The 15566-nt window shown below is 35.3% G+C and overlaps 1 protein-coding gene across 4 annotated transcripts in view; it reads right to left on the bottom strand.

Annotated features, from left to right (window-relative positions):
* The window catches only part of LOC116992041, a 361926-nt gene that overhangs the window by 136350 nt on the left and 210010 nt on the right, over positions 1-15566 (bottom strand). For all 4 annotated transcript variants that reach the window (XR_004416977.1, XM_033051167.2, XM_033051165.2 and 1 more), the window contains one exon: positions 12187-12240. Coding sequence is in view for 3 of the 4 variants with exons in the window: in XM_033051167.2 (XP_032907058.1) it covers positions 12187-12240 (54 nt within the window). In the remaining variant the exon portion in view is untranslated. The remainder of the gene's footprint in view (positions 1-12186; positions 12241-15566) is intronic.

Genomic DNA, 15566 nt, shown 5'->3' with positions numbered 1-15566 from the left:
CTTTGGTGATGATCTAAACAGTAACACATAACATTAAGAGGAACCAAAACCAAATCTGTCAATATGTCATTGTCTACCTCAGCTCATTACCTTATGCTGGTATCTACTGACAACTTGTACAAGTTTCAAATAACTAGCCAAGTGGCTTCTCCTATGTATGTGGAGGATCTCCTAATAAATTGCCTCCTTATCTATGTGACAAAAAATTTCTTTTTGAGATGAGCAGTGACTACTTGAATTTCCTCCTCCATTTCTGTCTTCAGCAATCTTTCTTGTTCAGGACATAGTTGTATATCTGGATGCCTAATGAAGAGCCTGAGATACACCACCAATCGAAATAAATAAGCCTGAGGACAGCTTTGCTCTCAAAGGATTTGGCAACAGACTACAAATACCTAAAAATGAGAAAATTAATATAGCATTTGTATACATTTTCAGTCACAATGCAAATCCTAATCTCGAAGTTTTTGTAAACCAAGCATATCACAAGAAATAACATTTTCACCAAAAAAGGCTTCCTATCACAGTACTATTTTATTGTAATCTCTTTTATGTGATTTTCATTCTGAAAAACTTTTTTTTTTTTTTTGGTCCCTCTGAGAGAAAAATTACACATTGCAACTTTGTATATAATAAACTATCTCCTTTCTCTATTTTGGCAAGTCCTCCCAAAAAGCCAGTACCTTTTCACTGAATGTGGTGTGCCCAAGCCCTCATTTACTCTGAGTATTAGGGAGTTATTTTTCAGTGGTGACTTCTCTTCTACAGTGTCTGAGACACCCAGACATGTGTGCAAAGACCCCCTGTGAAAATATTGCTTGTCAATGACATGCATGCATTGCTCTCTTGAGTACAGTGTATGGCAGAATAAATACTCCACCTCTCTCACACCTTGTCTCTCTCTCATGAGGCTCTCTTTGGAATTAGGTGCTGGAGCAAAGGACGCAAAAGAGACTAGGATGGATTTGAGGGTGCTGTGAAAAATTAAAGCTCTTTACAGATAAGTAATACTCTTTTTTTTTTTCTGGTCTGATTTGGGCATTGGGCATTGCATCCCTGTAGTACTGTAAGAAACTAAAACTAAGAAAAGTCACTTCTGGAGAGGAAGGGTGATTGATAAGCTGCTGCAGTTGAGAAAGTAGATTCTACTACTGATATATTGTGCAATGTAAACCATAAAGACTACAAAAATATTTATGCAGAAACCAGTCCAGCTTCAGGTAAGGTTGAATTGTGAGTTCTTAGAGGTACTATATACATATGATGCTTAAAAACTGTGATGCAACTGCCTGTTGATAACATGCCCAGATGTGGATGCCTTTTCCACCTATAGTCTGAGTTAAATTACTCTTGTCTGACCGCTTAAATATCTCAGGTCACTCAAATCAGCAAATAATTCATATTACAACTAGGACAATATATAGTTTTGTCTTTTCAGGATTTGTGAAAACATGATTTAGGTAAAAATTCAGCACAGTTTTTATAAGGTACCTAGGACTAAATCCCAGCCATGTATTATTTTCTGATGTAAACTTATAGCAGGGTGAACACTGGTATTTCACATGCTGTGCCCTTTATAGTCAAAGAAAAATTGCAAAATGAAACATCCATTTGATATTTGACATAACTCTGAACTCTCTAATGGCCATGAGAAAGACAATTGCAACATTCACAAAACAACCTGTGACACAAAAAAAACAATGCAAGGACATCCTGTTCTCAACATGCTTCAGACTCATTTTGCTAATAACAGGTTTGTAAGCAATTAGACATGGATTAAAATAAACTGATCAATTAATTTCAAGGTCTGATACAGATGAAGAATTATCCATTTAATTAGTTGGGAATTTATTTAACACGTTCTGTGCATGGGTATTTTAAATATATAAATTAAGAAATTCTTCAGAAATTTTCTTCATGGAAACAATTACTGTAAACCCAAAATTTTCTTGGACCTTCCTGCAGAAACTGATGTAAAAATCCATCAGAATTGCAGAGAGTATTTTAAATATCATAAAACTCAGATTATATTTGATAAAAGATTCCCTTCAATTGTTTAATGTATTTCTTATCCATAGTTTTCTAGCTAGTGTTTATTTACAGAGGCCTCTCAGCCCAACTGTTTATGTCTTTTCAGATTTTTTTTCTGGGCACTGAATATTTTATTTATTTTATATTTATTTCGTTTTATTTTTGTGGGTTTTTTGGGAGGGACTTTTTTTTTGGGGGGGGGTTTGATTTTGATCTTTTGAGTTGTTTGTTTGCTTTGTTTTTATTTATTTGTTTTTCTATTTTATTATTTATTTTTCTTTTTTTACTTAATTGCATTTGCTTAGTCTCCCTATAAAACTTTCTTTGAGTATATCATGCCTGCAGTTGGTCTGGGTTCTCTGCAGCACCACTTAGTGAGAACACAAGGTCAGAGTTTCCCAGGTACAACAATCCTTTCTGGGCACAGGAGCATTTACCAAAGGAAAGGGGCTCCAAAACTCCACCTGCCCTGGAAAAATCTCACAGAAGAGCTAAAAGATACTATATTCTGAAAATCTTTTTCTTTTCCAAATAAAATATTGAGCTGATTAAAATCCAAGAGTTGAAAATTCTGGCCTTTTCTGTAGGTTGTAATACCTTCAAACAGTCTGTCAGACATTTCTGAACCACTCTTGAAACAGACACCAACCTTCATGGATCAAACATTACACTCTTGATAGCCTAAACTTCCAAAAGTCTTTGCTGTGTTTGCCAGCACATGTCAGTGTGTCTTCTTTCACTCAATTAGACATCATTTTCATTACTGCTCTTTCCTCCTCTCATTTAGTATTTACACATGCAGAATATTTTAATATTTAAACAAGTTTTCACATTTTTCCTACTCCTTCTTCGCCCAAGCCTACAGGTCTCATCCTGCAATGGCAGAGTGCTAAGCAACAATCCCATAGAGTAAAGCACCACCAGACATTGTAATGATAAGAGCAGTATATTAACCCATGTGGAATAAAGAAAATCATTGTTCATTCTGATCTTTGCTCCCAATTTGGATTTTTGTGCTTTGAAGGAACTTATTCCCTGGAAGTACATCTATGATGTAGTACTTAAATGACAGCATCATTAACAGAAATTATTTTCCACTGTATGATCAAGTCTATTATATTGATAACAACTTCTAGGAATATTTAATTGTCATTCAAACATTTAATCACACAAATACCTACTCTTTATTCTAATATGAGGTGCATTTTATCTGCTTGTTACTGCTAAAAAGGTTGTGTGCAGGGAAAAAAAATATTGCTCTATGATCCATGTGGTCTGTATTTCATAGTTTATCACTGTTAAAATGCTTTACTTGGATTAGAGATGTCCATTTGCTCTCTTACTTCTGCTTACCTTTTCTTGTTGGAATATAATCTAATCTAAATATTTTCCTCCTCCTTTTTTCTCTTCTCTCTTCAGAATGACAAATGTGCTTAATAATCTAGATTTTTTTATATTTTAGCACTGCCTGATATCAGTCCCTAAAGACTTCTACTTTTTCGTTGGAGTACAACACAAGAAATCTCAGTATATGCATAATAATACTTTTTTTTAATTTCTTTGAATTAAGATAATAGATTCTAAAGTTTAAACTAAGTAATAATATTTTATCTATATCCTACATGCAGACACTTATTAAATTTTTACATAATTGCAATAATATTAAATAAATATTTCGTAGATGTTTGGATAGAATAATTTTATTTGGCGTTATTTAGAATCTGTGTGCTTTTTTCATGTATCTATTTCTTTTTCCTAGAGGAATAAGCAGTTTCATGAGCAGTACCTTTTTAATAAATATTGATAGAGAAACATTAGAAAATGTAATGCTCCACATAATATATTTTTAGTTATATTTTCAATATGCATTCAGTTCAGAGATAAAATTCAATCATTTTAAGTATAAAAAGTGTAAAAGGATATTTATCCTGCTTAAACTGAAAATCCTAATATATCTAACCATGGTTATATTTTCATAATATTGCCATTACAACTACATGCTTATAGCTTATAGTCTGTTGGGTAATTAAGTCTCCAAACAAGACTTCTTCACCACCAGTAAATTTCTTAATTCACATCAGTGTATTTTTTATACTTTTATATATAAAAGAATACACAGGGATTGAAGCCTAGAATGTCCATGTGAACAGAACATGAACAATATTCTTCAGTATTTCACAATAAAAATAACTTAAGAAATGGAGGGAAAGAAATCCAAGCACTTCAGGGCACAGGTACACTGCTGTTAATGGGCAGCACTGATCAGAAAAACAAAACACTGACTTTTAGATCCTACCAAGGTTCTACAAATGCTGTGATTGTAAGTCTGAAGTGGGAGCACAAGCAGGACTCAGAATGAGCCATTAAGCCTGATTTTTTTTTTTCCCCCATATGCTGCTTAGGGGCAAAATATAATAGTGCTGTATGCTAGAAACAGCAAAAACAATTGAGAATCTGCTCCATAGGAAGAAAAAGTTATTAAAACGATGTCTCTTTGGTACTGCTTGAAATGTATAATCTGTTTTTAAAGTGCTGAGCACAATATAAATGCAGATTGTGCTGGATTCTACTAACCAAAAAGCCTAGTCACAGCGTTATGACAGCTTTATGACATTTAACCATCATAGCATGTGAAAACATGGAAGAGATGGCAGGTGGGAGGAAGTACTTGATATTCAAGAGAAAATATTAATGGATGTGTCTAAAATGTAACTACTTTTTAGTATGTCATGGTTAGGAATATTTGCATAATATTATCCTTTAAATTGCAGTGTGTACATATTAATTTCACAGTGTCACTCCCAATAAGTCTGGCATCTGTACATTCAATGGGCCCAGTCTAGCACACTTGCATCTCTTTATCAGACATTTGGAGTCTCAATTTAACAAGTGACTCAAAAGCAAGACAACCCAGACAGGCATGAAGATTTTGGGGAAAAACTGAAAGCCCCCTAACACATCATGTTCTAGGAAACCATGTCTTGCCCTGTGAAGAGTTGTCCCAAGCTAACTTCTGCCCCTTCCTCAAATACATTGTTGCTTATATTGCTCTTCTTCCTTTGGATAACACCTGTTATCTAAGTACTCAAAGTCCAAAATCTGTTTCAACCTGCAGAAGAGGTGAGAAAGAAAGGAGTACAAAACTGTTTAGAAATAGGCCTGGGAAGCTTAAAAAAAACCTTAAACAAAAAAACTTCAGTGATGAAGAGCAATAAAGCAAAGAACAATGTTCCATATATGTCCCTAGTGCTTGGTGCTACACAGTTCCATTTGTTCCTCTTCCTTTCTGCACTCTCCACTTTTCCATAGGAAGTACATCATTAGATGCATGTGAAATGTGACCATAACTTTTTTCTCCAGTTTTAAAAATATGATGCTTTTTCATTCACAGAATGAGTCAGGTTGGAAGGGACCTGTGGGGTATTTGATCCCAGCTCCCTGCTCAAGTAGGGTCATCCCAGAGCACATGGCACAGGATTGTGTCCAGACAGTTCAATGCCCCATAGGAAAGGGACCAAAAAAAGCCCAGAGTTGCATGTGTCTGATCACATTACCAATCTGAACAAAGTATTCTCTTGTAATGTTGGCATTTTGGACTTTAGTTTGATACCCATTTGCAGTGGGAAGCAGGAATTGTACCACAGATCCATGATGGTTTTTTTGTACTACATGCCACACCATTAAAGGCAAACCCACCCTGCAATATTTAAGGTTTCTACTCTGTTTACTTTTAACAGCATGAAGAGAACATTGCAGCCACTGAGACTCAAGGAGACTAAGACTCACATGAGTATGAATTTGAGCACCAACATTTTCTAGCAGGTCCCTGCCACCTTAAGTTTTCAGAGTGACACATGGGGAGCAGATTTAGAGCTGTAAATCTGCCATTCACTGGCTCTCATATGTTTTCCTTTGTAACAAAAGCAACTTCCTCAGAACTTAGTTTCTTCACAGTGCAGTTTGTATTTAAGAACTAGATCTGTCTGCTAAAAAAAGCACTTTGTTTTGTTTTAAAACTGTTGTAAGCTAATAGGATACAAAATCTTTAGGTCATATTAACATCTTAAAAGAAAATTGGTGGAAAAAATAATATAATCTCACTATTTAATTTATTATAGCTCTTGGTCTTTCCAACAGGACAGTTTTAAAAAGATTGGAAAACATTTAAACTCAGTTTTATCAAGCCATCCCTTTTCATCCTTCCTAGAATTTTCTTCATTATTATTTACTTAATTTCATTCAAGTAGATCAGAAAACAAAGTTGGCAATACTGTGTAAAAACGATCCCCAGTGAGGGTTAGAAAAATGAAACTGTTGAGAAAACTCAAGAAAATTGTAGAACAGCTTTTCATTTTTGCTATATATAATGAAAATTAACCAAAAAAATCTTCAGACATAAACCATGTAATAATAAAAATAGCATCCTGAAGATACCAGTTTAAACTACAAAATAATACCACAAGTATATTTAGATGAAATTTCCCTTAAATGTTCCAGGAAAAACTACTTAAAACTAAGCCTTTGGACATGTGACAATTTTTAAGATGCTGCAAAAATGAAGCAAGTTAGTATCTCATCCAGTTATTCATTTTGAGAAAATGCCAAAGCCACAATAGTTATATCTCTACTGTTCCAAGATGAGGCTTGAAGCTCTCAGCTCCTGTAACTCCTGACATTCTTCTGCCTGGAGATATTTGAGGGGGGAAAAAAATCACATACACTATCCTATTTTTACATGTCTGACTAATTTCTAAGAGGGGATTGGAAACTCAACAGAATGAAATCAATGAGATGTTTCTGATGAAATCTTAACACTTCAGGTAACCAGTAATTTTTGTTTCATTTGCTGCTTCCTAGTGAAAATAAGAAAATATAGAATGAAGAAAAAAGGCATAACAAGCAATTGCTTTAAAGACTTGCTTTACAATTGTTTAAAATGAGTGAAATTGTCTTTTCAGACTTCCTTCTCCTTGTAGTAATGATTGTAACAATATTGCCTAGATGACGATATTTTTAAAATATTTATATTTTTGAGTCTTGGCTATTCTTTTTTTTATTAGCGCTGTTCAAAATCTGAAGTTAGAATTAGTCTTTGAAAACATCCTCTCTAACTACTAAGGTTACAAAGTTAAAAAGAGCATGAAAGGAAGAGTTCTTTCATACTCACACCCAACTGATGAAACATTAATGAAATTATCAAACTTTGCAAGATTGATGGCAGGAGAAAAAGAGTTGCCAAGTTTGTTGAGAGCCTGACCCTGCAAGAGGCCTCCTGTCCTCGTACAAAGATCTGTCAAAATCTGCCTTTCCTGAAAACAAGGGCTTGCTCTGTCTGGATGTAGCTCCAAGAGCAGAGCATACATGAGTACCCTGACAGCTTTGTATGGAACTTTGCATAAGGAATATTAAAAACATTGGAATTGGTTAGTTAGCTTAAGGCTCTATGGTTAGGTTTTTTCAGGTCTACAGGTCTATAGCCCAAAAAGTGACACCATGTATTCCACACCCATCAGAACCTATCATTCCAAGGCTTGTATTTAATTTCAAATGATCTCAAAATAATCTCATTTTCCTTTAAGAAAGGAAAGTGGCAGAGCTACATGAAGAGAGACAGGGGTTTGGATCCTGACTTCTCAAGTGTGCACAGTGTGTCAGGACAACAGCCCTAAACCAGGAATAAAGGCTGGATTCCCCTCCCCAACCAGCTCTCTCCCAAGGAGGGAAGTACACACTACTTTTATTCTTCAGGAGTGGCTCCTCTCCCTGACAGGGTGAGATCTTCACAGGTGGGGCTGGGTACACCTAAAGTTGTGTTTTAACTGTGTGGGTGCAGGATCTGACTCAGCACACATCAAATGGGTGACCAAAGTGAGGGGGAATTTCTGCTGATAACCTCCTGCTAGAAAAAGGAAGTTTATATGTGCTACCACCCTGAATAAAGTCACTCGGGAGCAGAAAAAGATTGGAGAGATTTTCCATACAAGTCATCCCCAGGATTTAGTATAACTGACCAGCAGATATTGCTACATTAGAAGGGAAAATGTAAGTGATTTTAGGACTAGTTAAATAAAAATACTGCAAACAAAAATATATATGCAAAGTTAATATCAGTCCTGGGGTCTTCCATTACTGACACAAACTGAAGATAAATACCCTCTTAGCAAACCCAAATGCCACAACTGGAAAACCCACAAGACCTTTTTATAATCACTTGTACTAAAGTTCATATTCTTGCACACCTAAGCTGAAAAAACCAACCCTTCTAACAAATTCAAGCTTCTCTCAAAAATGCACCTTGTCACTGATTAAAACAAAGGGCCCAGAAGAGCAATTATTTACTGCTGGGCATTATGAAAGTTTTCTCTGCATTAAGTTATTTTCAATAGTCAAAATGTTTAGCACACAAATGAAATTGCACATTTTAAAAAGTAAAAGTGCTGCTTTTTAATGGACTTTTTGCACTCACACGGAGATTTGTGGAATTTTGAATACAAATGCATGTAAATCCCCAGACTTAGTGAAGAAACTACTCCTGTTTTTCTTATGTTTGTTAATTTTTCAGGGGCAAACTGAAATAATTTCGTCTGTACTGATCCCAGTGCACAGAAACAAACACAAAGTTTCATGCCATACAAGACTTCAGAATAACAATATAAAAACCACCTCATGAGATGAGAATTGAGGCTCCTAAGTCCAGAATTGGAGAGAGCCAGGACCAGGTATTTGAAAGGAGGTTGAAGTGAAGCACAATTAACAGAGAACTGCTGGTTTATTTAATTCCAGCTTGTACGCCTTCTGGTTTGTAGTTTGTGGATAGATCTCCTTATGAATCTGAGACCTGAGTGGAGAGTAATTAGGTGAATCCTGTGGTTTTGTTCAAGTGTAGCACTGGCAACCGGATTCCGTTTGTGAAAACTGTGAATCCAATTTTCTCTCACAGTGGCTGCTCCTTATAGTTTGTTCTGTATCTGCCAGTAATTTGATGTGCTACAACAGTCCTAACTTGCTAAAACCTCTGGGTATTTCAAAAAGGGATTGTTGGAATACAAAAAAACTTCAGAAAGAATTGAGAGAGCTCTTATGGAATACTCTTCTAGGATATTTTTTGCCTCAAAATAGTCATTTAGAGTTTTTATTATTTCATACAGAATCCAAATTTACTCCTTGAAATGAAAATATAAGATGCCACAAGTTGCCCAAAAGATTCAAAATGAAAAAAAATTAAAATAAGCCTTTTCCTGTTGCATTTTCTGGGTTATAGATAATTCCCAGTTCTCAATTTGTGTACTGCACAGAAATTGTGTAATAACAATGCAACCATACTTTTAGAAGGCTTTCAAAGCCACTCAAAATGCCAGTAGCCTGACAAACTTCAAAATACAGCTCTTTGTCAGAGTGTTAATTCTTGTAAGAATTGTTGCTGATCTATGGAAAGCATCTATGGAAAATTCTGTTCTTGCACAGTATTGCAACAGCAATATCCCAATATCTCAGTCACCAGGCAGCCATGCAGGCTCACAGCATCCTACCCCACAAACATGACAGAACAGGGGACTCGTCAAAAACATGAATAATCTTTAGACTACTTTGACTCACATTTTAAGTCCACAAAGAGATATGAAAAGTGCCAAAGTGTCAAAGACCAGCACTGCCCTCCATGCTGAGCTGCTGATCATCACAGTGTTCAGCCAAGCCTGTTACCTCATCACAGACTTGCTCATCAACCAGGATAGAATTAATTCATGGAAATGTATGGAATATATGCAAAGATATATTATTCTCATGGAGCAGAAGTATCTATTGGACCCCATTTTTTTAACTTATATATATAAAGTATATACTTTTTATACTTTATATATGAAGCCAACAATCATTTGCCATTAAGGGCAAAGGAGGCCATAAATGAATTCAGTAAGGAGGGCAAACAGTTCAGAGAATCATAGGATGGCCTGGGTTGGAAGGGATCTTAAAGTTCATCTTGGGCCACTTCTTGATCTTGTCCAGTTTGTATGAAACTTTTTTTGGGATTTAATCTCTGCCTTTGGGCTTGTTTTCTTGAGAAAAAAATGTCACCGACTGCCAGACATATTTTATCCAGAAATACAGACTAGTCAATCTTTGAGAGTGGTGGCCAAAGAAGGAGAGTATAGAAGGTGCAGGGATGAGGTGGGAGAAAATAATTTATTCACAAAAAATAAAGTTTTGATGATGAACTTTTTTCACTCTTTCAATTAAAATAATTTTTTAAATTGTCATGTCAAAGACATATTTGGAGAAATCTTTCTAAATTACACTGATTTTTTAGAAAAACAATTAATGATACTTAAAGAAACACAGACTGTTAAAAAAATAAATAAAATTAGATATAAATTAAATTAGCCATAATGATTTGTTTTCTTGGATATCTAATTTTGACAAATGAAACAATTATTCTAAAATAATAAAAAATTACTACTTCATTTCAAATTATATTTGTAAGACAAACACCATTACAAATTCTGCAGGAGACACCTTGATATAAGAAGAAGAAGCAGATCAGACAATAACAGCAGCTATCTTTTTGCTAGAGCTGTTAAAGTTATATTAATGAATTCATTTATTGTTGATAATTATACCTTGCAATGTTTTGAACAAAATACCAATAAAAAATAGAAGAATAATGAATCTTGGAGAAATTGCTAATTTGGACAGGCCAAAGATCCAGAAAAAGAGAGCACAGATGTTGAGGATGAATTTTTTTTTGTTGTTGTTCATTGATCAGTTGTCCAAACTTTAAATATGAAATTCTTTTGAAAAGTTCTTAAGACATTTGGAATCACTAGGTATTTTTAAACTAAGAATTTCTCCTTCCTTGCAAGGGTGATTGCAGGCTAATTTGCAAACAAAACCCAGAAATATCACACTAGGCACCCAAAAGAAAGTACTAGCTGAAGTAGATACCAATTCTTTTTAAGGGACATTAAAGGTATTAGGAGCAATTTGTCTAAAAAAATTCCAGGAGAAGATTCAAAGGGATGAAATTTCTCCTTGGTGAACCGAGACTGATAAAGCTTTTCAAGTGTTGGCTGCACCACAGAAAAACCCAATGTCAAGAAGTTAGAATGATGAGAGGATGATCAAAGAACAGTTAATCTAAACTAAAGGTGAGATTAACAGTACTGATAAAAAGCTAGAGCTATGGACTACTTTAACATAGAATAAGAAAAAGATTTCCATATCTCATTTACAATTTTGGCTGTATCACAAAAGCTTTTAATGTAAAGCAAACCACATCTATATACTGTGAACATAATATTCCATCCAAAATAGTAACTTTATTCATTTTGTCCACATTATGCTATAATAAAAAACAATAGCCATACAAAATTATCAAATTTGTGTAGGCAGCATTAAAGCTGTGCTGCATGTAAATGATATTGCCCAACTCCCTCATAATGACAAAAAGAGGTGGACAAAAAGGTGTTGTCTGCAAACTACCTACAACAGCCAGCCAAACTGAAATTCCACAGGTAAAACTCAGCATCCAGCCTAATAACCTAGGCATAGAAAGAGTGTAATTTGGAGCTTTACCTTAAAGTTTTTGGTACCAATCAAACCAGATCATTACCTGTAATTTCATTCATTTCTGAATTGTATTTATTAATTTCAGAAATAATGCCATAAATTTCCAAAGCCATCTCCACTTCCCAACGGTCACTAGAGCATTGCTTTGCCATTCCCATGGTGTAAAAATACCATCCCTGGAATTCTCAGCAGATGGTTTTGTTTCCAGTGCTGAAATACTGGTAGGTAGAGGGAAATCAATAGCAAAAACAAAGCTCCACTTGTCAGGCTTTGGTAAAAACAAACAAAAGAACCCCATAAATATCAATGTAAAATGTGAGGAAACAAGGAGAAAAGAGAAGGGAGAGAAACAATAAAAGTTCAAACATCTGGAAAATGTGGCAAATTTTCTAATTGAAAATAATAGAAGTCTTAAAATTTTAACTGTTTTGGTTTTGTGGTTTTTTAGTTAAAACTAACAAAAGTTTTTTGAACATATTTTTAACAGATTTTGCATTTTTTATCCAAAAATTCAGAATACCAATCTCTCCAAATGTCTGGAAAACATTTTTCTGAAAAAAAAAAAAAATGTGGCCAAGCATATTTGCTTACCTGGTCAGTTAAACAAAATTCACTGGCTGGAGCAGAACACATGGTAAAAGAAACCTGCAAAGAGGAAAAAAAGATTCATTATAATTTATTTGTCTCTCCCATATTTTTGATGAAAAATTTAGTAAGGAGTGGTTACTCTTATATAGAAAGTGCAAGCAGCAAAATAATTCTAAATGAAAAGCCTCTTAAAATCTAGCAGGTCCCTGTTTGTTCAGAAGATTGCTGACTGTGTGCCAGGATTACATTTATAAACAGAACTAAACCCAGCAGGCATACCCAACCATGCTCTTCAAAGAAAGGTTTAAGGGCATCTCTTACATAGGTGGTATCAACTTTTGTGCATTTTAATTCAAATCCAAATGTATGACTATGATTATGAAGGATACTCAGATGTTCAGATGGTGAAATATAAAAGGTTTGTATTTCTCATTTAATGTTCTTCAGGGCACTGAAATATACAGTTACTTTAATTTCTATAGCATTTCAAATAACATTATTAAGGCTGTTATGTGATGAATATTAACATCAAAAAATGCCAAATTTTTAGCCTTCCTGAGCAACTTTTATTTCTTCAATGAGTATAGAATATGCTACAGTTGTTAATTACTGAGTCAGACAGTATTTCCATGGGAACTCCTCCATGCACAAACAGAGATTCAAGAGGTTCAAACGCTGATATTTTGTGAAATTTCATTGACTGACTTGTGGTCTGGAGAGACATTAAACAAGTGGTATTCAAATCCTCATAGAAAAAAGTTAATAATTTTGCTATGGTCCATATATTCTAATCATGAATGCTTTGACTGTGTTGCAAACACTGCACAACTCAAGTTCAGCAAATTCCTTTACAGGAATAACATTGTCCCAGATGAGTTCCTCATTGCCAAGAGATCAGGCTGAAAACTGAGTACTTAATTTGGATCACATGGACTCGTTTTTCAGAGGACTCAGCATTATACCAGACCTTATATATTCAAGGTCCTGCTCAAACGTTTCAGTTGCAAACAAACACCGAGCACATTGCAAAACATTTTCTTGATAAGTAAATATCCAAGAAGTGTGTTTGGATTGGATATAATCTTCAGAAATTTGTTAGGAAGAAAGATATCTGTCAGTCACTACCACCAGGTCCAGTGCTGGAAGATGGAGATGATCCTCCTCAGGGTCATGAAATTACTGACAGCACATTCCATCCTTTCCTCATACTGGTGGGACAGAAGAGCTTTTTGGGATTGTTTCACCAGACATTTGTTGACCCCAAAGAAAGAAACACAGTTTCTGGACTATGGAAACTGAGTCTTGCAATTGGAAGTGCCAAAAACAATGTCAACAAAACACTCTTCTAAAGGATTATGGTGACACAGAAGGACAGTTCTTTCGCCTCTTTGCCAGACATCTGAGACAGCAGTTTCTGGCATATGGAACATCATTCCATACATGTGTATTGGCCAACATGCCTTGCATTTTTCACTAAAAGGGAAACCACTGCCCATGATGCTGAGAATTTTGGAATGGACCAATAAAGAGCAACAAGAAAAGGTACACACAATTTGCAAACCCTGTCAAATCAGCCCAGTATTCAGCAAATACTAGAGAATATCTTACTTAAAATAAAGGTTTCTGTTGTTACATTAGCATCTTTCTGATGTTGTCAGTCTAGTTTGTCTTAATTCAGAAACTGTGATTTAGGTCAAACAACTTTGAACTGAAAGGGTCATGCCCACACCATTTCCTCAGCCATCTGCCTGTTTGTGACTTTTGAGAACATTTATCACATTTCAGAAAGACTTATCATGTAAGTCCTGTTATGGGTTGGCACCACTGGACTGTTCATGTAACTGCAGCTAAAACAGTTTCTCTGCTCAGATCTAATAGAAGGGAAACAGTTTAACAGCAAGAGAGTTTGAGCAAATGCAAAAACAGGGAAAAGATGACTGATGATGGGATAAAGGATAAAATAAACTGGTGAGTGTGCTTTTGTAAGATTTGCTGTATATAATCCTTTATTCTGAGGTCCTACATGGGAATGAGTTTTACTATGAAGAAAACAATCAAAAAACCCCAAATCCAAAACCAACAGAAAACATTACCACAATCTGTCTGTTTAAGAAAGCCATGTTTGCATGAGAAGGACTATCACTATGTCCACTAAAAGACAACAGCCCTTGCCAATGACTGTTCTCCCTTTTTTCCTGACAATGTTGTTAGGTCACCAGTTGCGTCCCACCAACCCCAATCACTGATGGTTAGAGACTCCATGGTTAGAGACTAAGCATGGATGCTCCTCATCATCACATTTGTTGAGCATTAGAGAGCAAACTATCTTTCCTTGTTAGACTTCTGGGTACTTTTGCTGTTCCTTTTGATCACAACATGATGTGCATGAAAACTCACAAGAGTAAATGCACTCCTGAGAGATGGGATGCAGTTTGCAGATTTGGGCAGCTCTCAGAACTGTGATGGCCACCCATCCCTGCTGATGTGACATTGCTGCCAGTACTCCTGAACCAGCCAAAATCCCAAATCTATGACTCTGCTCTGGGAAAGAAGAGCAGCAGCTCCCCTTCCTTCATTAATTGTGTCACATCCTATTTCAGACCAAAAGATACTGCTCACTCATCCTTCATCCACTCTTCTCTGCATTGCTTAGATAAAATAATTTTGATTCTTCACCTTCTAGAGAATCACAAACTGTTATTCCCCACTTGCTTTGGAGGAACAGGCAGCATAAAGAGTCTAATAAAAACCAGGGATTTTTAACTCGTGATGAGATTCAAGCAAGAAATGAAGCAAATTTCCCTTCTAGTTTCAAGACACAGTCACCAAATTCTTATTTTCAAATCAAGTACATGTGATGTAAAAAACATCAAGTTACAGGAACAATTATCATGCAATTCTAAAGATACAATTTCCACAATCCCTTTAGAGGAGAACCATGTTTTTGTTCTCTTTTTATCCTTCAAACATTTAATAATAATCTTATTTTATGCACATTAATTTTAAGTCATAATGAGATTTGGAAAGGTAATAATTTCAATGGGAGTTAAGTGCTAAATATCTTTATATGGAGCCACAGCCTTCATCCTATTAAATCCCTACATTTATTATTGGCACACAAATCATTATAACGCAGGCATTACTCAAGAATGAAGTCAAAAGCAAGAGAAAAGCCCAATTAACAAGGAATTCAATGCAATTATGGAAGTTCGGAAGTTGCCTGGGGTGGTGTTTGCCTGCAAATCATTGGGGAAAGATGAAAAGGGAAGAGTTTGTTTCATCCCCACTTTCAAAGTATTATTTTCACTTCAGGTCCACATTGTTAATTTTTAAACCTGAAGTATCAGGACTTCTACAAAGTCATGGGTTAGGAACAAAGATGC

The sequence above is a fragment of the Catharus ustulatus genome, chromosome 2 (assembly GCF_009819885.2).
Source record: "Catharus ustulatus isolate bCatUst1 chromosome 2, bCatUst1.pri.v2, whole genome shotgun sequence".
In the NCBI taxonomy this organism is placed as follows: domain Eukaryota; kingdom Metazoa; phylum Chordata; class Aves; order Passeriformes; family Turdidae; genus Catharus; species Catharus ustulatus.
This window is presented reverse-complemented; position numbering and strand designations above follow the sequence as displayed.